Source organism: Rhea americana, unplaced genomic scaffold (assembly GCF_003343005.1).
Source record: "Rhea americana isolate MKP2758 unplaced genomic scaffold, rheAme1 scaffold_315, whole genome shotgun sequence".
Taxonomy (NCBI): Eukaryota; Metazoa; Chordata; class Aves; order Rheiformes; family Rheidae; genus Rhea; species Rhea americana.
The window spans coordinates 634149-650579 of record NW_028186441.1 but is presented as its reverse complement, the minus strand read 5'-3'; the positions used below and the strand labels follow the sequence as shown (position 1 = coordinate 650579).

The 16431-nt window shown below is 51.7% G+C and overlaps 1 protein-coding gene across 5 annotated transcripts in view; it reads left to right on the top strand.

Moving 5' to 3' along the window:
• SGSM1 (small G protein signaling modulator 1) overlaps window positions 1-14387 on the top strand; it is a 42944-nt gene extending 28557 nt beyond the window's left edge. For 3 of the 5 annotated variants that reach the window (XM_085310303.1, XM_085310305.1, XM_085310302.1), the window contains 2 exons: window positions 90-257; window positions 760-1538. In XM_085310303.1, the coding sequence (XP_085166429.1) occupies window positions 90-257; window positions 760-848 (257 nt within the window). In that variant the 3' untranslated portion in view covers window positions 849-1538. Of the gene's footprint in view, window positions 1-89; window positions 258-759; window positions 1539-2991; window positions 7340-14092 lie in introns of those variants that run through there. The other 2 variants (XR_014896518.1, XR_014896519.1) reach the window with 2 other exon arrangements.
• The last annotated feature ends 2044 nt before the right edge of the window (window positions 14388-16431 follow it).

The following is a 16431-nucleotide window of genomic DNA, read 5'->3' as shown; positions in this document are numbered from 1 at the left end:
TCCCAGTGTTGCTGTGAACTCTGTGAATTGGGGTGATTGCAAGCCATTGCCTGGTTTAGTAACTGCTAGGCTTTTTCCTTTGTTCACAGAACTGGTGTATGATGATGTATTTGCTGTCTGGGAGACCATCTGGGCAGCTGCACACATTTCCTCTGCACACTATGTGCTCTTCATAGCCCTGGCTTTGGTGGAAATGTACCGGGACATCATCTTGGAGAACAATATGGATTTTACAGACATCATCAAGTTTTTCAATGGTACAGCATGTGTTCTGTTGGGCTGCTCCTCATATGTAACTTGCAAATGTCTGTGATGAGGTTACATGTCTGACTGCTGATAAATGTTTAAAATTTTCAGAGCAGAATATGATTGTGAGACACTGATACTTGGAACATCATGCTAAAGGATAAGGCTCTGAGGGGGTTATATGGTGCTTGGGGAAAACCAGCCTGCTAYCCTTGGCAACAGCTACTTTACATTGCTTAAACACCTACTGTGCTTAACATGAGTTGTGAGTGCAGGTTACGATTCCTTCTGGCAGTAATCATCCAGAGAGGAGTTGGTTAATGATGGCCCTTCTGAGTCAGATGTCTCTACAGGAGACTGTGCCTGGGGACTCAGACACAAATTGGCAGCTTCAGCTGCTCTCTGAAACTCGTCTGTGACGCAGTCAGCTGCGAGGCTCGGCAGGACTCTTCTGGAGAGGCTGGGCTGCTCTGGGTCGAGGCTCTTCATGGGTTCCTTCTGTCTGTATTCCAGAAATGGCTGAGCGGCACAACACCAAGCAGATCCTGAAGCTGGCTCGTGACCTTGTGTATAAAGTGCAGACTCTGATTGAGAACAAATGAAGGACCTGGGGAAGATGAGGCATCCAGAAGAGCCGGGACTCCCCTCCGACACTTCCTCCCCTCTCCTTTTTCTTGAAGTGCCACACCTGTGGAAATAAGGTAGCTGGACACATACTGCTCTCTAAAGTGGAAGTACCCTTAGTTCTCAAAATGCTGTGTTCAGTGTTAGATCAGGGGGCCCCGGCTCCGTTCTTCTCAGCATTCTTCAGTGACTTAACCAAAGATCTGTACAATTGCATTTTAATGTTAAAGGCTTGCTTTGGAAGCAGAACCCAGGCAGTCACTTCCTTGCCTTGCTGCAATAGAAGTGCAGCCCGTGTGGTTACCACTACAACTGCAAAAGCAGTTGCCAGCATCCCAGGTCAGAGCTTGGGGTCTGGGAGAGCAGTACTGCCAGCCCTCCTTGGGGCTGACTTAGGCTCAACAGCCTTTGTTGCAAGGAAATAAAGCTGCTTCCTTTGACAGCAGTTGCTCTGTGGCACAGGGAACCCAGCCAGCCGTGCAAGCCCAGGCAAGACAGGGATGCTCTCAGTACTCTTTTTTCCTACTAGCGTTACGAGGTTCTACCAGTAACAGAGATGGATTTTGATCACAGAAGTTCTTCTTTTTTGATCTCTCCTTGGTGCATAGCATCCCCTTTAAATTTTTTTAGGGGGTCTGTTCTCCCCCTGTTTTTTTTTTTTTTTTTTTTTTTTTTTTTTTTTTTTTTTTTTTTTTTTTTTTTTTTTTTTGAGCACACAGCGTTTCAGCTCTGGATGGATTTTCAGAAGAGCTCTGAATTCAGCATTGAATTTCTCCTTCAAAATTCAGCCTTTGTAATGGGCTCTGAGCACTAGAAAATCTGGTCCTAACCTCTTCTGGGAACTCTAGATTTGAGGTTTTCATACCTGCCTTACTCTAGCTGCTTACATTAGGAGTCTGGTCTCCCTTGTGTTCCTGCAGCATGGTGGGGGAGAGCTCCTTGGAAGGCAAGTCAAAGCTCCCAGCTTCGGTGGCTGTTCTGATCTTCCTTCTGAAGGYGGCTATCTCTTCCTCCGTTAATTACAATGACCAGCTGCCTGAAGCCAGACAGTGCAAACAATTCYCTTAGTGCCTGCAGGTTTTGTGTGTGCTTATAGGGCTGGCTGCAAAGCCTTTGACATCCACTGGAAGTCTCCAGTCAAGTCTTTGTGGGCTGCTTTCATGTTATGCCTGTGAGGAAGAAAATAGGCTAAGGTCCCTGAGTGGTCTTTGCTTTTGGAAGATGCATGGCAGTGGCTCTGCAGCGCTGCAGCCCCTGGAGCACGCTGCATGAAGTGCCTCTTCAGCACTAGCAGGRTGAGGGCTGAGTTTTATGTCATGCTGAGGCTGGGGTATGGAGGGTTTGGATTCATTTTTCAACTCAGGTAAAAACAATAAAGGAAAAGGAGAGATGTGGGTTGTTGGTAGGTCCAGATCAACCAGGGAAGGCTTTCTCATGGCTACAGAAGACTGCCATGATCTTGTGCTTCTAGCAGCAGGGAAGATGCTTTGTTGTAGCTCTCTATAAGGATACTTTCTCTCAAATTTTGCTGCAAAAATCTATGTTCTCCCACCTTGAAGTGTGATGTGTGTGCTCCCCTCTTTCCCTCTGCAAGGTAAAGCCCCACATTTCTCTTGCTGATGGAGWGCTGCTCATCAGAAGGGAAAAGGGGCCATTTCCTTCTTCCGTGGAACATCAGTCTGTGCTATTTAGCTGTGGCATGTGTCAGATGTTGCTTGTGGRAAAAAAAAAGAAAAGAAAAGAAACAAAGCTACAGAGGAGAAAACTGCTKCTTCGGAGAAGTCCTGTCGAGTATGGTAAAGCAGTCTGCAGTGTCTGAGCAGATCAGTCTTTCTGTGGTACTTGCATAAGGGAGGGTTATGGCTACAAAAACAGGGAAGGGTGATGCATACTGAACCGTGTGGGTGAGAGGACTGCAGCAGGGAGTGAGGGTAGTGGGCAGTCATTTATTTCTCATATTCCTCACGAGTGAAGATGTACGAACAATGTAGGAAATTCTYGGAGGCAATTTTATGCATTAAATCTCCAAAAAGTGCTTGATCTGCAAGGTGTACGGGGAACAAAGGCATTTGAGCTTCAAATCTGCAAGTTCACATGTGAATTTTTCGTCTTTCCACAAAGCAGAGTGAAGCTCGTGCCCTCCCAACCAGACTGTTCCTGTTCAGAGACCTCTGCAGCTCTCTAGATCTTAGGACAGGTAACAATTTGACTGCATAACCTTTTCCAAAAGGGAAGGGAAGGAACTCTGTCCTCCCTGTCTGAGGGACAACAACCAATAAGTTGGCTTAAATACAGGCTTATCAAGCAACATCTCTGACGCTATATCTTTCAAACTTCAGTTTTTCTTCTCTTGGTTTTTAAACAAAAACAGCCAAGAAATTCTGCACAATATTTGCTGTGTGTATTATCTGAGAGTGTCTTTGGGCCGCTCAATAGCAGTGTTTTTTGAATAACTTCTGGGGGAAAAAGTATTTATTTATTGATTGTACATTACTATGTGTCCTTGTATACTGAATTACGTGAGTGCGCATTGTTGTGCAAATGGAGTTATATCTTTTCAGTGTTGCAAACATATCTTGCAAATGTTTACCAAAAATTGTGTCTATATTAAAAAAACCAATATATATATATATATATATATATATATTCACAGTATAGAGAGAGAATATATGAACTAAGTGGGTTATTTTTTGAGGGGGATGGGGGGGGAAAGAAATTCTTTTACTTCAAAGAACCGTGTGGTTTCTGTAGCACCTACTCAATGATGTGCCAGTCTGTCACTGTCCTTGTCCTGTGATAATTGTTCTTTTATGGCAACAGGAAGCTCAGAGCAGAAGAACCGTGGTGACTTCAGCTTGGATTTAGTTCAGATTTTAAAACTGTGGAAAAGAAGCACAACCTTGATGTTCAGCCACGGTGCTGAGTAAAATCCACATGGGCAGGCTGCTGCTCGAGCTGCGCAGGGTTTTGTTCATGCCCTGGGGTCAGCTTGGGTAGGAGCAGTTGCAGAGTTGAGGCCTGATGTGAGTCGCAAAGAAGTTGGATAGTCCAAAGAATGTAGTGTGTCAGGCTGCATTTAAATTGGGACTGGTGTGATTCAGACTGAAGCTGATCATACTGTTTTGTTAGGAAGAGAGTACTGAATTACCTGTACAGAATGGTTTTGGAGATGATCTGCCTCTAAACTAGTGTGAACGCAGAATTGCTGTGCCGAAGTCAGTGTACCCCTTGCYGTGCTCTAATGTCTTTCTCACGAAAGTCGTTGAAAACATTCTACTCCTAAATGTTCCAGGAGATCTAGAGTCTCTGACCTCCAGGGAAATTAGAAATAGGTCATATTGATAGTCCCTGTGTTCTCCTCCTCCATAGCTTCTGTCCACGTGTGGTCCCATCTCAGTTGCGAATATCTTAACCTAAGTAATAGTTTCAGTGACCTGTGTCAGTAGCAGCTGTGCACTTTGGTGACTCCTCTGGGAAAGCAGTTGTCTATCTGGTAGGTAAATGTACTCGTGTAGACCCATGGAGCAAGTGTGCCCCAAGAGTCGGGGACTCAAGATCTATTTGAAAGTCACCAAAATTTAAGAAACGGTTCTTGCTGTCTCACTGTTTATAGGCCTTCTCCTGCCTCAGCCTCTTCTGGCCTGACTCTGTACCTCTGGTAGGTTGCCCTGAGATGAAAGCATCGCTGAAACCAAGTGTTCTTGGTTTCAGGCAGAATGAATCTCTTGTGGGCCTGCAAGACTGTGTAGATCTCCCATCCTTGGCTGCAGCCAGAGGATTGCCTGTTTACCACGCAGGGAGTTGGAGAAGGCCCTTCACAGGGGAATGCTTGCCCATATACAGTAATCTCCTCTAGCTTGTTGGGCAAGAGGAATATTTTTTCCTAGCAGTTGCACGCAGCTGAAATTCACCCTGCGCAATGTCAGTGCAAGTCTGRTGGCTATCTTTAGCCTGCCTGTGTTAGCTGTGAGAGCCCAGGGACTGCAGCTTGCAGTGCCTTCTCCCTCGAGACTGCTGCCTCCTTCCCGTCTGATGGAGGCAGCTTTGGACCCCACTGCACCCAGACCCGAGCTCCTCTCTGGTTCACTCCGGACTTCAGCTGAGCTGAAGGGCTGACTCCATGGGCTAATCTGTTCGATTTACATTGGCTTCTGCTCTGAGCGTCTGCTTTGAGCATCTGCAGAGGTGTGGGGTTTTTCACTCTATCTTTTGCTAGAGCTGCTCAGCTCTCACATAATCTTGCCATGTTTAGATACAGGCAGTGTTCRAGTTCTGGCCCGGTTTTCTCCTGAGGGAGTTATTAATGGATTTTCTTCGTGAATTTGAGCTTTCTGCTATGCAATGTGCCAAATAACTCTTGGTACCCATCTTTCTTAGTGTTACTATGTAAACGCTTTAGAAGTTGTCTTTGGTTTTGAGTGTGTTATTTTTATAGAAGTTTTTTTTGTTACTGTATGGAGTCTCTTCCTGCTGCCACACTGTTCTACTGTTCTCACCTAGCCTCTTATTTTTTGAACAGCTCTTAACATATCCAAATTAGCTTTTATTGTAGCTAAAGCCAGCAACAGAAATGCAGGTATCAGCAATCATTTTCACTTGATAATTAAAAAATATATCAAGAGAAGTGATTATTCCTGATATGGCAGCTTAGAATCCAAGTTCTGCTGGGAATCCATCTCTGGGCAAACTGAGAGCTCATCCCTAATCCCACCTTGGAGGCACAAACCTTGAGGCAGGCTTGAGACCAAGAGCAAATTTATAGGATGAGATGATCCTCCTTCTTTCATTTTGTTCTTAATTGTGATGTCTGGCCTACCTTTCCTTCTCTATTTTGACAATTGGGTAATTCACTGCACTGGGAGCCACTGTGGCAAACAGTCCTCAAAATAGATAGAGGCTCAGTTTAAAGAGTCTCATCACATAAGCTTTGCTTTGAAAAGTATCTTAAAATACTGTAAATTGCTGCCCTATGCTGTGGCATTCCTGGTCAGCTAGTGGTAGGCTCGGAGCCAGCTCCTCAATGGGACCAAAATGATTATTTCATCAATACATTTGTCAAATGTTTTTCACTCCGTAAATAATCTGCTTAGGAATTTTCACCAGTACCAAGTGGTTCTAGGCACATTTTCTGGATTTCCGTATTGCTTGAGCACAAATCAATCATGAAAGAGCACAACTTACAGAAGAAATGACAATCTTCTAGCAATGTGGAAGTGTTATAACTTTTACTAGACTCAGTTCTCAGAACTCTATTTCAGATACCCCCAAGCAGAGAGAAATGCCATTTCTGTTGCCCGCTGTTTCAGGCGCTCAGATGATCTTCACTCAAGGTCGTTGTCCTTGTTGCCTGCCATGAAGTAAATGGGTATCAGTGACCGAGGTACTTGAAGGTCTTTGTGGTCCCCGGCTGCATTCACCACACTTGGTTTCCTGGTGGCAGGTTTGGTGCGGGCCAAAGCTAAGACTGGGTCAGTGCTGTAGCTGGGCTTTCTTACAGCTCAGTGCTCGGATTTCTTCTAAACGTCATCAGCATCCTGAATTTGTGTATTCTTCAATGTGGGTATGTGTATTCTTGAAATAGCCATGTCATTCCTTTAATGCGTATCTAATCTTAGACCAGTGATAAGCACATTCAGCCTTTAATTCCGGTTCAGTAGTTTAACAACTTCCTTTCTGTAATTGATTCTGTGTGCGGCGGCTGAACCGGGAGCCCCGCAAGAGCCGCAGGCGACTTCCCCCGGAGCGCAAAATCTCGAAAAATGCATGGAAGTTTTAAGAATCCATGTTACTTCACTGCTAAGGAAGATAACGAGTTARGAATCTTGATACTGGGTACTGAGATACTTAAATTGCATTTTCCCGACTACATAAGAAGATCTACTTTAATTCTCAGAAATTCAGTCTCTTCTTGGAGAGTAATTCCCGGGAGGCAGGGAAGGGGAAAGCTGTTCTTTGTAAACAGAATTAATCTAAAATTTGTTGAAAGCTGGCCTCGGACGTGGCCGTAGGCCCATAATTGTCGCTTCCCTCGTGCGAGATGCGTTGTGGGGAGCTCGGCAGGGGCCGCGGGGCGGGCTGGACCGCGGCCCGGCAGGGCGGGCGGCAGCGCAGGCCCCGGGCGGCGAGGGATTGCCTCCCCGCCGCAGGGCGCGAGGGTGGTTTGTGTGCTGGCGTTAGACTTCCACGTTGCCCTACGCTGAACTGCTGCTTCTGTGTGTTGGATGCCAATTTGGTCTCTGGGAGTTGCTCTATCTGAGATTAACGAGCTTTTAATATATTTGTAGAAGTGCTGCTAATGTTCTTAGATTATTTGAAAGTCCACACTGTGGTATAATATCTGTTTTATATTATTTTATTCATGCTTTTGGTTTTTTAAATGTAAACAGTTCCTCATTGTTCGGAGAAAAATTAAAGCTCTATTCTCTATGGTTAATGTATTTTCAAATCAATAAAATCCTGGTTGTTCTAAGTGGATGTGTAGTCCCTGGTAAGACAGTAAATGTGGAGAAGCCTGAAAAAGCAGTGCTGAGAGCTTTAGAAATGCTGCTTCGGGGAGGCCGGTGGGGTGGCCGGCCCGCACCTGGGAGCCGCTTCCTCGCTGGGGAGCTCGGGTGCTTTTGTCCGTGTTTTCAGGAAACACATGCAAGACCTTACAGACTTGGAAGGGGACTTGGTAGATGAAAACCATCTCTTCTGGCTGAGCCRGGGGGAATGGGAAACTCTCCTTTGCCCTCTGTGCGCTCTAGATCTAGTCCCTTGCGCCCAAATAGGGCTGAACGGGGCAGAGGAGAAGTTACCCAGGAGAGACAATGTTCGAACACCAATSTGTCTTGCTATTCTGCAGAGTTAAGGCTCAAGCTCGTTGCCTTTTTGCAGCTTAGATTGAATTTTTAAAAAGCCACATGAAGGCACAGGGATAAATGTGAAGCAGTTTTTCTTCTGAAATAGAAACTGAAGTAGAGATGGCAGCAGCTGTGGAAGCCRGCCAAAATACAAACCAGGGGAAGCATAGCGGAAAGATACTTCCAGAAAAAGTGTTAAATGCACAGTTTGAAAAACACACTGTAGCACGTGCTCTGTCGTGCTCCTCGTCTGCGCTGTTCGTCTTGAGGCGTTTCTCACCTCGTGGTATTCGGCGCTCCAGGTGCCGCTGGGCGGCCCTCGTTGGAGGCGCTGGGCGCTCCCGCGGCCCGAGGCAGCCGCCGGGTTTGCCCGCAGCTCTGCGCGGCGGCGGGGGCGCTCCTGGTGCGTCCGGCCAGGCTCCTGCGAGGATAAAGCTGCTTCCGCCAGGATAATCTCAGTGTTCGTCATGGACTTCAGCTTCCTTCGCTCCTCAGAATACCTGCTTTCTAGAGAAAACCCTTCTGGTTTTTAATGAGAGCTCAAAACCACAGCAGTGTGATCGGTCCCTAGCTCTTGGGCTGGAGAAAGCTCCTCTAGTCACCGACTGTGTCTGCAGCGCTTGCTGCTCCGGTTACTGAAGCAGTAATTCAAAATGATGCAAATGGAGTTAATCCGCGCTAAGCTATTTCTGTGCTCTCTAAGCTGTTGGCAAGGAATTTTTCAGTGTAGAAACCGTTCCAGGGCTTGGAATCTTTTAGAGCATAATCTTCTGTTTAACCTCCTCCCACATCCACCATTTCTGTAGTGGTTTTTCTTCTCTGATCATTACAGCTGGTTCTCCCCAGCGCGCTGCTTGCCCTTGCTTCCCGGGGGGTGGTGGGGAGCAGCCTGAGAGCTACCGGTGCCGCTGCYGCGCGGAGGAGCCTCCCGGGGCTGGTGGAGATGCCGGTTTCGTTCCTGCAGGCGCTCTGGAGCTGGGGCCGGGTGAAGCCCGCGGTCTGCCAGCTTCGTGCACTGGGAACCTGCCCGCGATCTGGCAGAAGTTCACCAGAGCCAGAACGGCCTGGAAGGAGAAGGGACGCGGGGGGTCCTGGTTTGCAGATCCGCACGTGCCGGGGAGCCCGGAGCAGGCGGGGGCGGCCGGAGGAGGGCCGGGGCGCAGCTTGCGGATGTGCTTTGGGAGACCCGGCTGCTCTCCGCCCCCGCGCGCACGATCGCGGGTTCCCCCTGTGCTGGGGACYGTGGGTGTCTTGCCCAGGCGTCTCCTTTCCAACCCGGCTCCCGAGGAGAGGAGCCGCCACCTGCCTGCGCCTTGCGGGCGGCCCGGGCTGCGCACGCAGCAGGCTCCCAGGAGCCCTAAGCGAGGGGGCCCGGCGGGTGCGCTCCCACCGCCGCGGAGACGCCGCGGCCGGGCCGGACCGCAGGGCGAGAGCGAGTAACCAAGCGCCCCGCAAGCGCCAGGCGCGCTCGTGCCGGCGGCCTCCGCGGCGTTCCCGAGGCCCTGCCTTCCCCCGCCGCTTGCGTGACTCTGCTCGGGGCGCGGGAACGCGCGGAGCGCGAGGGAGAGGTGGGAGCTCGGCGCTCGCGAAGCCGAGGGGCTGGGAGCGCCGGGTGGGCTCTGCCGCAGCCGGACCCTGCGCCCGCGGCGGGAGCCGGCGCRGAGGCCGTGTGCCCCGTTGCCCCCGTTGCGTGCTGCCGCGCTGTCTTTGCTCTGCCTCACAGCCCGCGTTGTCCCCGCTGGAGCTTCCCGCCTCTGCCGGTCCRTCTGCGGGTGCCGTTGCCGTCTGAGCCCGTCCTTCCCCGGAGCGGGCGGATGCCGTGTGCCGCCAGGCCGCAACACCTCGCCGCCGCGCTCCCAGCCTCAGCCTCCCGGTGCTCCCAGGAGCGGCACCTCCGCCCGCTCTCTGCCTCGGATCCGCCGCGGCAGCACGGAGGATTTAAGCCGATTGCTGTTAGACCGAAACGGAGCCGCTTTGGGTCAGTGAGTTGCCACGATTTACACCCCAGGCAAAGCTGGCGCCGGGCCCCGCTGGCCCCGGTGCGAGGGCAGCTCCTGGCCGCGGTGCAGCCGGCGACGCGGACGCGGCGCTGCCTTGTTACAGCTGCGCGCCGGCTCCTGCTAGCGCAGGTGGCTCGGGCAGTGCCAGGGCTGCGCTCGCTGCAGCGGTGCGGAGGACGACCTTGGACTTGAGCTCATTAGATTGCCTGGATATTCCCTGGACCGATCTCTAGACCTTTAAACTCGCAGTGATAGGAGGGGCTGTGCTGCCTTTCCCGCTGCTGGGAGCGGGGGGAAGGAGAGGGAAGCTTCCCATTCAAACGCTGCRAGGAGGAAGGGAGGAGAGCAGGGAGCAGCGCCTCGGGGCTGGCGCTTGCCGCCCGTGCGGAGCCCAGCATGTCCTTGGGCTCACGGCAGGGCTCTCAGAGCTGCCTCAGGATGGGTGCGCGTGGCGGGGGACGAAGCGGACCCCGACCCTGGCAGGGCTTGGTGCCATCAGCCACCTTCCCATGGTGACGTTGTGCTTTCGATTTTGGTGCTTATGCTGGGAGGGCAAGAGAGATCTGCGTCAGCCTGGATTTGATGTTTTAAACACCACCGACAAAGTCCGATGCACTTTTATAAATGGGATAGAAGCTAAGGCAAGATTGGATGCTAGTTCCAGTTTCCTGACTTAATATACTTACTAGAAGAGGCTTAATTAAATAAAATCTGGTATTTAATTAATCCTTAATACGTTTGCTTCTTGGGGCATGTTTGCTCTGATGGCACAGCACCAGTTTTTAGCACAGGCTGATTGGTTGGCAGTAAACGTAGAGTTAAGAACTTCAAAAGGCTGATGAAGACACTCCTCGAACATGCATAGTTTAGAAAACATCAGGATGAGATTCAACCAGCCCTTACGAATGTGTTAATTACTTGGTATTAATTGGCAATCTAGTCACTGGTGGCCAGGTCTCCAGCGTGCAAATGCAGAAATGCCCTATATTCACGGAGCAGAGAGACTAGGAAAAATTAGGCTGTTTAGATGGAGGAGAGTAAATGATCCTGAAAGTGAATTGCATTAATTTTTAATTTTGGATCCTTGCTCACAAAGGCAGATATCCCGAGGTTGTGCTTTGAAGTGCACTTAGGCTGGCACAGCCACTGAACGTAGCAACGCGCCTCTTCGTTCTGCCCCGCAGCCCCGACGCGGTTATTCAGCTGCAGGATCAGCTTCGCGGTCTGATGTTGCTCTCAGCAGCCCKGGCCTAAGTGGATGGCAAATCGAGGCTGAGATCTGCGTGTGCAGAGGCTTGTGCTGACTCTGTTTCTGTGTGACTCAACGGAAACAAACCGGGCTTAATCCAGAACAAAAGCGCCTCTGCGGCTTTTTGCACCGGTTTGGTCATGCGGAGTCGAGCCGGGAGCCTGCCGGGAGGCTCCAGAGCCCCGTGGGAGCCGCAGCTGCCGCGGCCGCTGGGGCGAGCGGGGCGATCGCTGCCTCGGCTGCCCGCCGGCGTCGGCCTTGGTGCCGGGGAGGGGGCGGCAGCCGGCAAAGCGGCTCCTGAGCCGCCACCGTTTTTCGCGTGGTGCAGGGGGGCCAGGCGCTCCCGATGCCCCGGGACGGCTCGGCGATCGCTGCGTGGCGGGCGGCGAGGAGCCCCGCTGCTCTCGGCGGCCCGTCCTGACCCTCCGCTGCGCGCGCCTGTGCCCGTGGGCTGCCCGTGCGCCCCGGGAGCAGCGGCTGGCAAACCCGCAGTCCCCGACGCGCGCCCAGCGCGCTGTGAGCCGGGTGCCGTGCCCGGCGCGGGGCGGAGGGCGCTGCCGGGTGCCCGCACATCCGCCACCAGCATCGCCGCCCGCCTGGCGCCCCGGCCTGGCCGCAGCAGCCATGAAGGGCCGGGAGTATTCACAGCGCATTGGTAGCACGCATGAATGAGCGTGTTAAAATGCCAGTGCAAAGGATTTCTGGTCTAAACATCTGCTCCTGCTGCGGTGTGCTCTGTCCTGTTAGCGCCCCTGCGTCTGCCTTGTTTAACGTGTTCTGATGTGTATTTCAGAGATGCCCTTTTTCTAGGGAGAATAAAGCCATTAGGCAAAGGCTTATCCATACGTGGTGCAGCAAAGCCTGGACAAATCCTTGGGACAGCCACGTTTTGCCCCAGTACAGCACAATTTGCACAGGCCCCGCTTACTTCAGACTGATGCTGGGGTGAAGCGCGCTAGCCCAGACTGACGGCACTGGGGTCCACGCTCGGCCCCGTGGGGMTGTGAGCTCGCCTGGGCCGACAGGGACGACCTCTGGCAGCCAGCGGTTTGGCCTCACAGTTTGCTGGACGTGTGTGCGGTGGCCGAGACGGAGCAATTCATACTGTGGTATTTGCATAGCATCGGGGAATGTACCCCACAGGCTCAGGGAAAGGAGACAGGAGCAGCGAGGTGTTTCTTCGGTTGTTTCTCAAGCACGGAGGAAGTATGGTGCTTTTCCTTGGAGTACTTTTCAGAAAGTGAAAGCATCTCTGCAACACTTTTAGCAACTACATTAGAATAACACAGAAGTGTTCACCAGTATTTAGCATAAAACTCTTAACTCTGATAAGACTGAGATCATCTGCTCTGTTTCAGCTAGAAATGGGTTTGCCTAGTAGCTCCCCGGAGCTCAGGGAGGCAGTYTGGGAGTCAGAGGCTGTTGTCGCTGTGAGCTGGGAGAGGGGTTYGGCCGCCAGCGCATGGCCTCTTTGGCTTACTGGGACCGAGCTGGCCCTGGCGGGGATGAGAGTATTAGAGATTTTATTAGTTCAGCAAATAGTGCTCAGCGCTTACCTTTTTGTCACTCTGCCTAACAACGTGCTGTTGTTGGCCAAGTTACAGGAGTGCAAACTGAAATCTGAGTCACTCTTCTGCCTGGGAAAACAAAAACAGACTCCCAGGAAATCTGYTTTCCTTTGTCCTCGCAGGCCCGGCGCAGCCCGCCCGCCCGCGTGCCGTTGCTGATAGCGCAGAGCGGCCGCCGGCGGGGACCGGGCTCCTGTGTCCTCGCCCACACCGGCAAAGGCAACAACACCAGAGATTGTAACCGACAAAAAATGCACACCCACCGACTGTTCGCTCTGATGCAATGAAACCTCCAGGGCAGTGCACTCTGTAACAACTCTTTCTACTGAGGAGCATTATATATACAAATCCGATGCTCAATTATCTTTGTTTTTTGTCAAGGATTTCTGGCTGTTGCGGCTGGATCTCCAGGGCGGAGGGATGAAGAAGGCTTGGTAACCTCTGCCTTGATGGATTTCTCCTTTCTGGAGGAGGAAGTTTTTAGTGCATACTGAAGGTGTAATCGTGACAGGCAGCGTTTGTCCGAGCAGGGACGGGGCTTTCCTGCCCTCTCGRGAGCTAGGGCTGCTCAGAGCCCCGAGCAGGCGCGTTTAGAAGGGCAGTGAATGATGGTCGAGTGGAGTGGGCTGGTATTCGGAGGTGTGTTTTGCAAACTGTTTGCCATTAAAACAGCATCTTGCTGTCTTGCTTCCGTTTAAATCAGGAGTGAAACTTGGGGGCAGGAGAGGAGCGTGCGCTGAGCAGCGGGGGCCCTGGGCCAGCAGTGCTTTTGTCAGAAAGGCTGTGCGGGGCTGCGGCCTCTGCGCCGCTCCCGGCCTGGCCCTTRGTGCTCTCCCTGTACATCTGCATTGATTTTCCTGGTGGCTGAACATGAAGAGGCRGGAAAGGAGCTTTTAAGGCTCCCCGCTGTGGTGCTGATGGGGAGAAGTGAGGGAAGCTTTGTGCTCTGTTTTCCTTTCCCAAAATTATCTTTAGTTTGGCAATAGAGCAGCTTCCTGCAGCACTTCATGCCTGAGCAGGGAGCGTTCCCGGCCAGCTGTGCTTATGGCCTCATCTTGAACCTTCAGCAAGAGTTTTGGCCTCTGTGGAAGTGCTTGCTTGGTGGAGGGTTGCAAGACCGGACACTAAGGTGCCTGGCTACTTGGGCCAGACTRTTTCAAGCCCACATCAGTCTGAAAAGACCAGATGCGTGCTCTCCAGGTCCAGTGAAGTGCTTTCGCATAGGTCTCCACCTTGTCGTAATAGGAGTAACTTGCGCAGCAGGAAGAAACGGAGATTGGTAATAACTGGAGCAATGGAGGGAACCTTCCCGTTGCGCCCTACAGTCGTGTTTGTGAAGTCGGGCAGAGACCGGCTGCCGCCACGGCACAGGTGACCCAGGCGCAGACCGTCTTCCCAGAGGAGGCAGCRAGCCGGTTCCTCCCGTGAAGGGGCAATGGTGCACGCCTGGGCTGTCCCCACCGGCTTCTGCGGCCTGACCTCGGGTTTGCAGGAGTGCAACGCAGAGCAGAATTTGGCAGCCACCTGATCTGCATATGCAATTAACCCATTTCTCCACTATAGGGCACTGACAGACTGTGCGAGAGAAACCGGATCACTGGAGCAGCCTTGTCGGCACAAGCAACATTTGTTATTATTCACTGTTTCACACAATTCTTAGCTAAATTCTGAAAAGCTCTTTCTCAGGTGGTAAAATCTGACAGTTCTGACATAAAAACACCACCCTGGAAGTTAATTGTACTACAGAGAGGAGACACAGTGACATTACCCATCTGAGAACAAGCAGAGCTGCTAGTAAACTGGTACATCTGCCTGGCAGAGCCTTTTGTTGGTTTGACAGCAAAGAAAGTTATATGTAAAAAAATGAGAACTTCTCCGAGATAAGAGGCCTGTCACTGATGGTAAGTGCAGCACTCCTGCACCGTATATTGCCTTGGCTGCCATTCATTGCACTGGCGGTTGCAGTGAAATCATAAACCAAAGATTCAAAGCTCAAATGTCTGTGCGAAATGGGGTTGGCAGTGTCCGTTTGCTATTGCCATCCACACCGCAGGATGGAATTACAGCTCTAATTTATATACATAGGGTGACAACAGGACTCCGTATTTAACTTTGCCCCTAGATTGCAGTTAGTGAAATATATGCTGCTAAACACAGTGGGAGAAGGGCTCATGTTGGGGCTTCAGGAGAGCAAGTGCACAGGGAAGGATGACCCTCCTGGAGACCGCTGGCTGCGTGTGCCGGAGCTCTGCACCGGGCCCTGCGCTTCCAGCCCATCAGAGAGGGCACAAGGGATGGGGCTAGTGGTTCCCCACCGGGTGCCAGAGGCTGGTGTGCAAGGGTGGAGAACGCGGGCTGAGCGCAGCCGCCGATGCAGGGCACCCGGCCCCCCACAGCAGGTTTAGAGGATCTCACAGTTCCTCTCTCTGCTGAGCCATTCCCACATGRTGGAGATGTCTCCAGTGCAGCAGCAGAGAGGCTTTGGACATGGCCCTGCTAGCATGCACTGTAGGCTCCTCCAGACCAGGCCTGCTCTGTGCCATTGCATCTCTCCTGCAGCTCTGCAATCCCACAGGTATAGCTGCTGCCACTGGCTTGCTGGGGCTTGACGCAGCAAGAGCTTTTGTGGCTACTTTGAAGTTCCCGAGTCTCATCTCTGTGGGCATTTGTAAAGGTTCCTCCTCAGTCAGTGGGAAACAAGGCAGAAGCTTCTTGAGAACGTGTCTGCTTTTCCTTGAAACAGTCCATTTGAATGCTCGCTCCCCAGAGGCGCCGTAGCCTCAGGAGCCTGGCTTGGCCGGTTCCCTCGCCGCTGGCTGTGTTGCTCTATGTAGGTGTTTCTGCAGCGAATGATGCCATTAGAGCGGCACCTGAATAACTGATCAGTCGACTTAATTGTTTCACATTACTTTTAAAAAGTCTAAATGCTACAGCAGACGTTCCCAGCCTGTGGGTGAGACATGAACCACTTAAAAGGGGTAAGAAGTAGCAACACCCTCTTTGCACAGGCACTGATCTGAGATGTGTTTCACCCTCTCCCATGCCGGCCAATGCCAGCACCARCAGTGAGAGCTGTGGGGTAAGGGCTGGCTCAGGGGTGACTGCTGCCCGTCAGCTGTGAGGGGAAGGCTGGGGGCAGGATAGGTGGATGAGGACGGGATTGTATCTTGGTTTCTGTGAAAGAGGAAGGTAAATGAGTCATGGAACTGGGTTCCCTTTGTGTTCACGTGTGTGGTGAAAATAAAAGGATTGTTAAAGTGGGGAAAACACATACATTACCCTGATTTGGGAACCAAGGGTCTGTGGGAAACAGATGTTGATTTAACCGGGATTTGGGTGTATGCAGCAAGGGTGGGGAAAGAGAAGGTGAGGTACTCTCTTCAATCCATGCAGCTGTGGCAGAGCTGGAGGCTTTTGCTGCTGGAACGTTTTTGCTGGCCCCTATCCATGYACCTGCTAAGAGGCAGCTCCGGTGCCAGCAGTGTGCACTTGGATAGCTAAGGAAAGTGTTGCCTCCACGTGCAGGCAGGGAAAAGGGCACAGAATGATCAACTTGATTTGTCCCAAGACCCCTAAAATCCATGAGGGAAGAAGGATCTGAATAGGCTTCCCTGAAGGCTGGATRACTGCAGATCAGTAGCTTCCCTGCTGACTGGAGCTGGAGCTGCTGTGTGACATTTCAAGGTCCTGCTACGGGCTGAGCCGCAGCATCTCTTCACTGTGCCGTGTAGAGAGCTTGTGCCAGGGTTAGTCCRAAGTGTGGTGGGACAAACCCACTCTGGCTGCTCGGCTCATGTCAAGGTGACCGATGCCGAAGGTGTGGAGCTGCCTCATCCCACATGCAGCAGCGCGAACTGTCCCCATTTGCCACCGTGACACCTGCCAGCTCTTCCTTCTCCCCA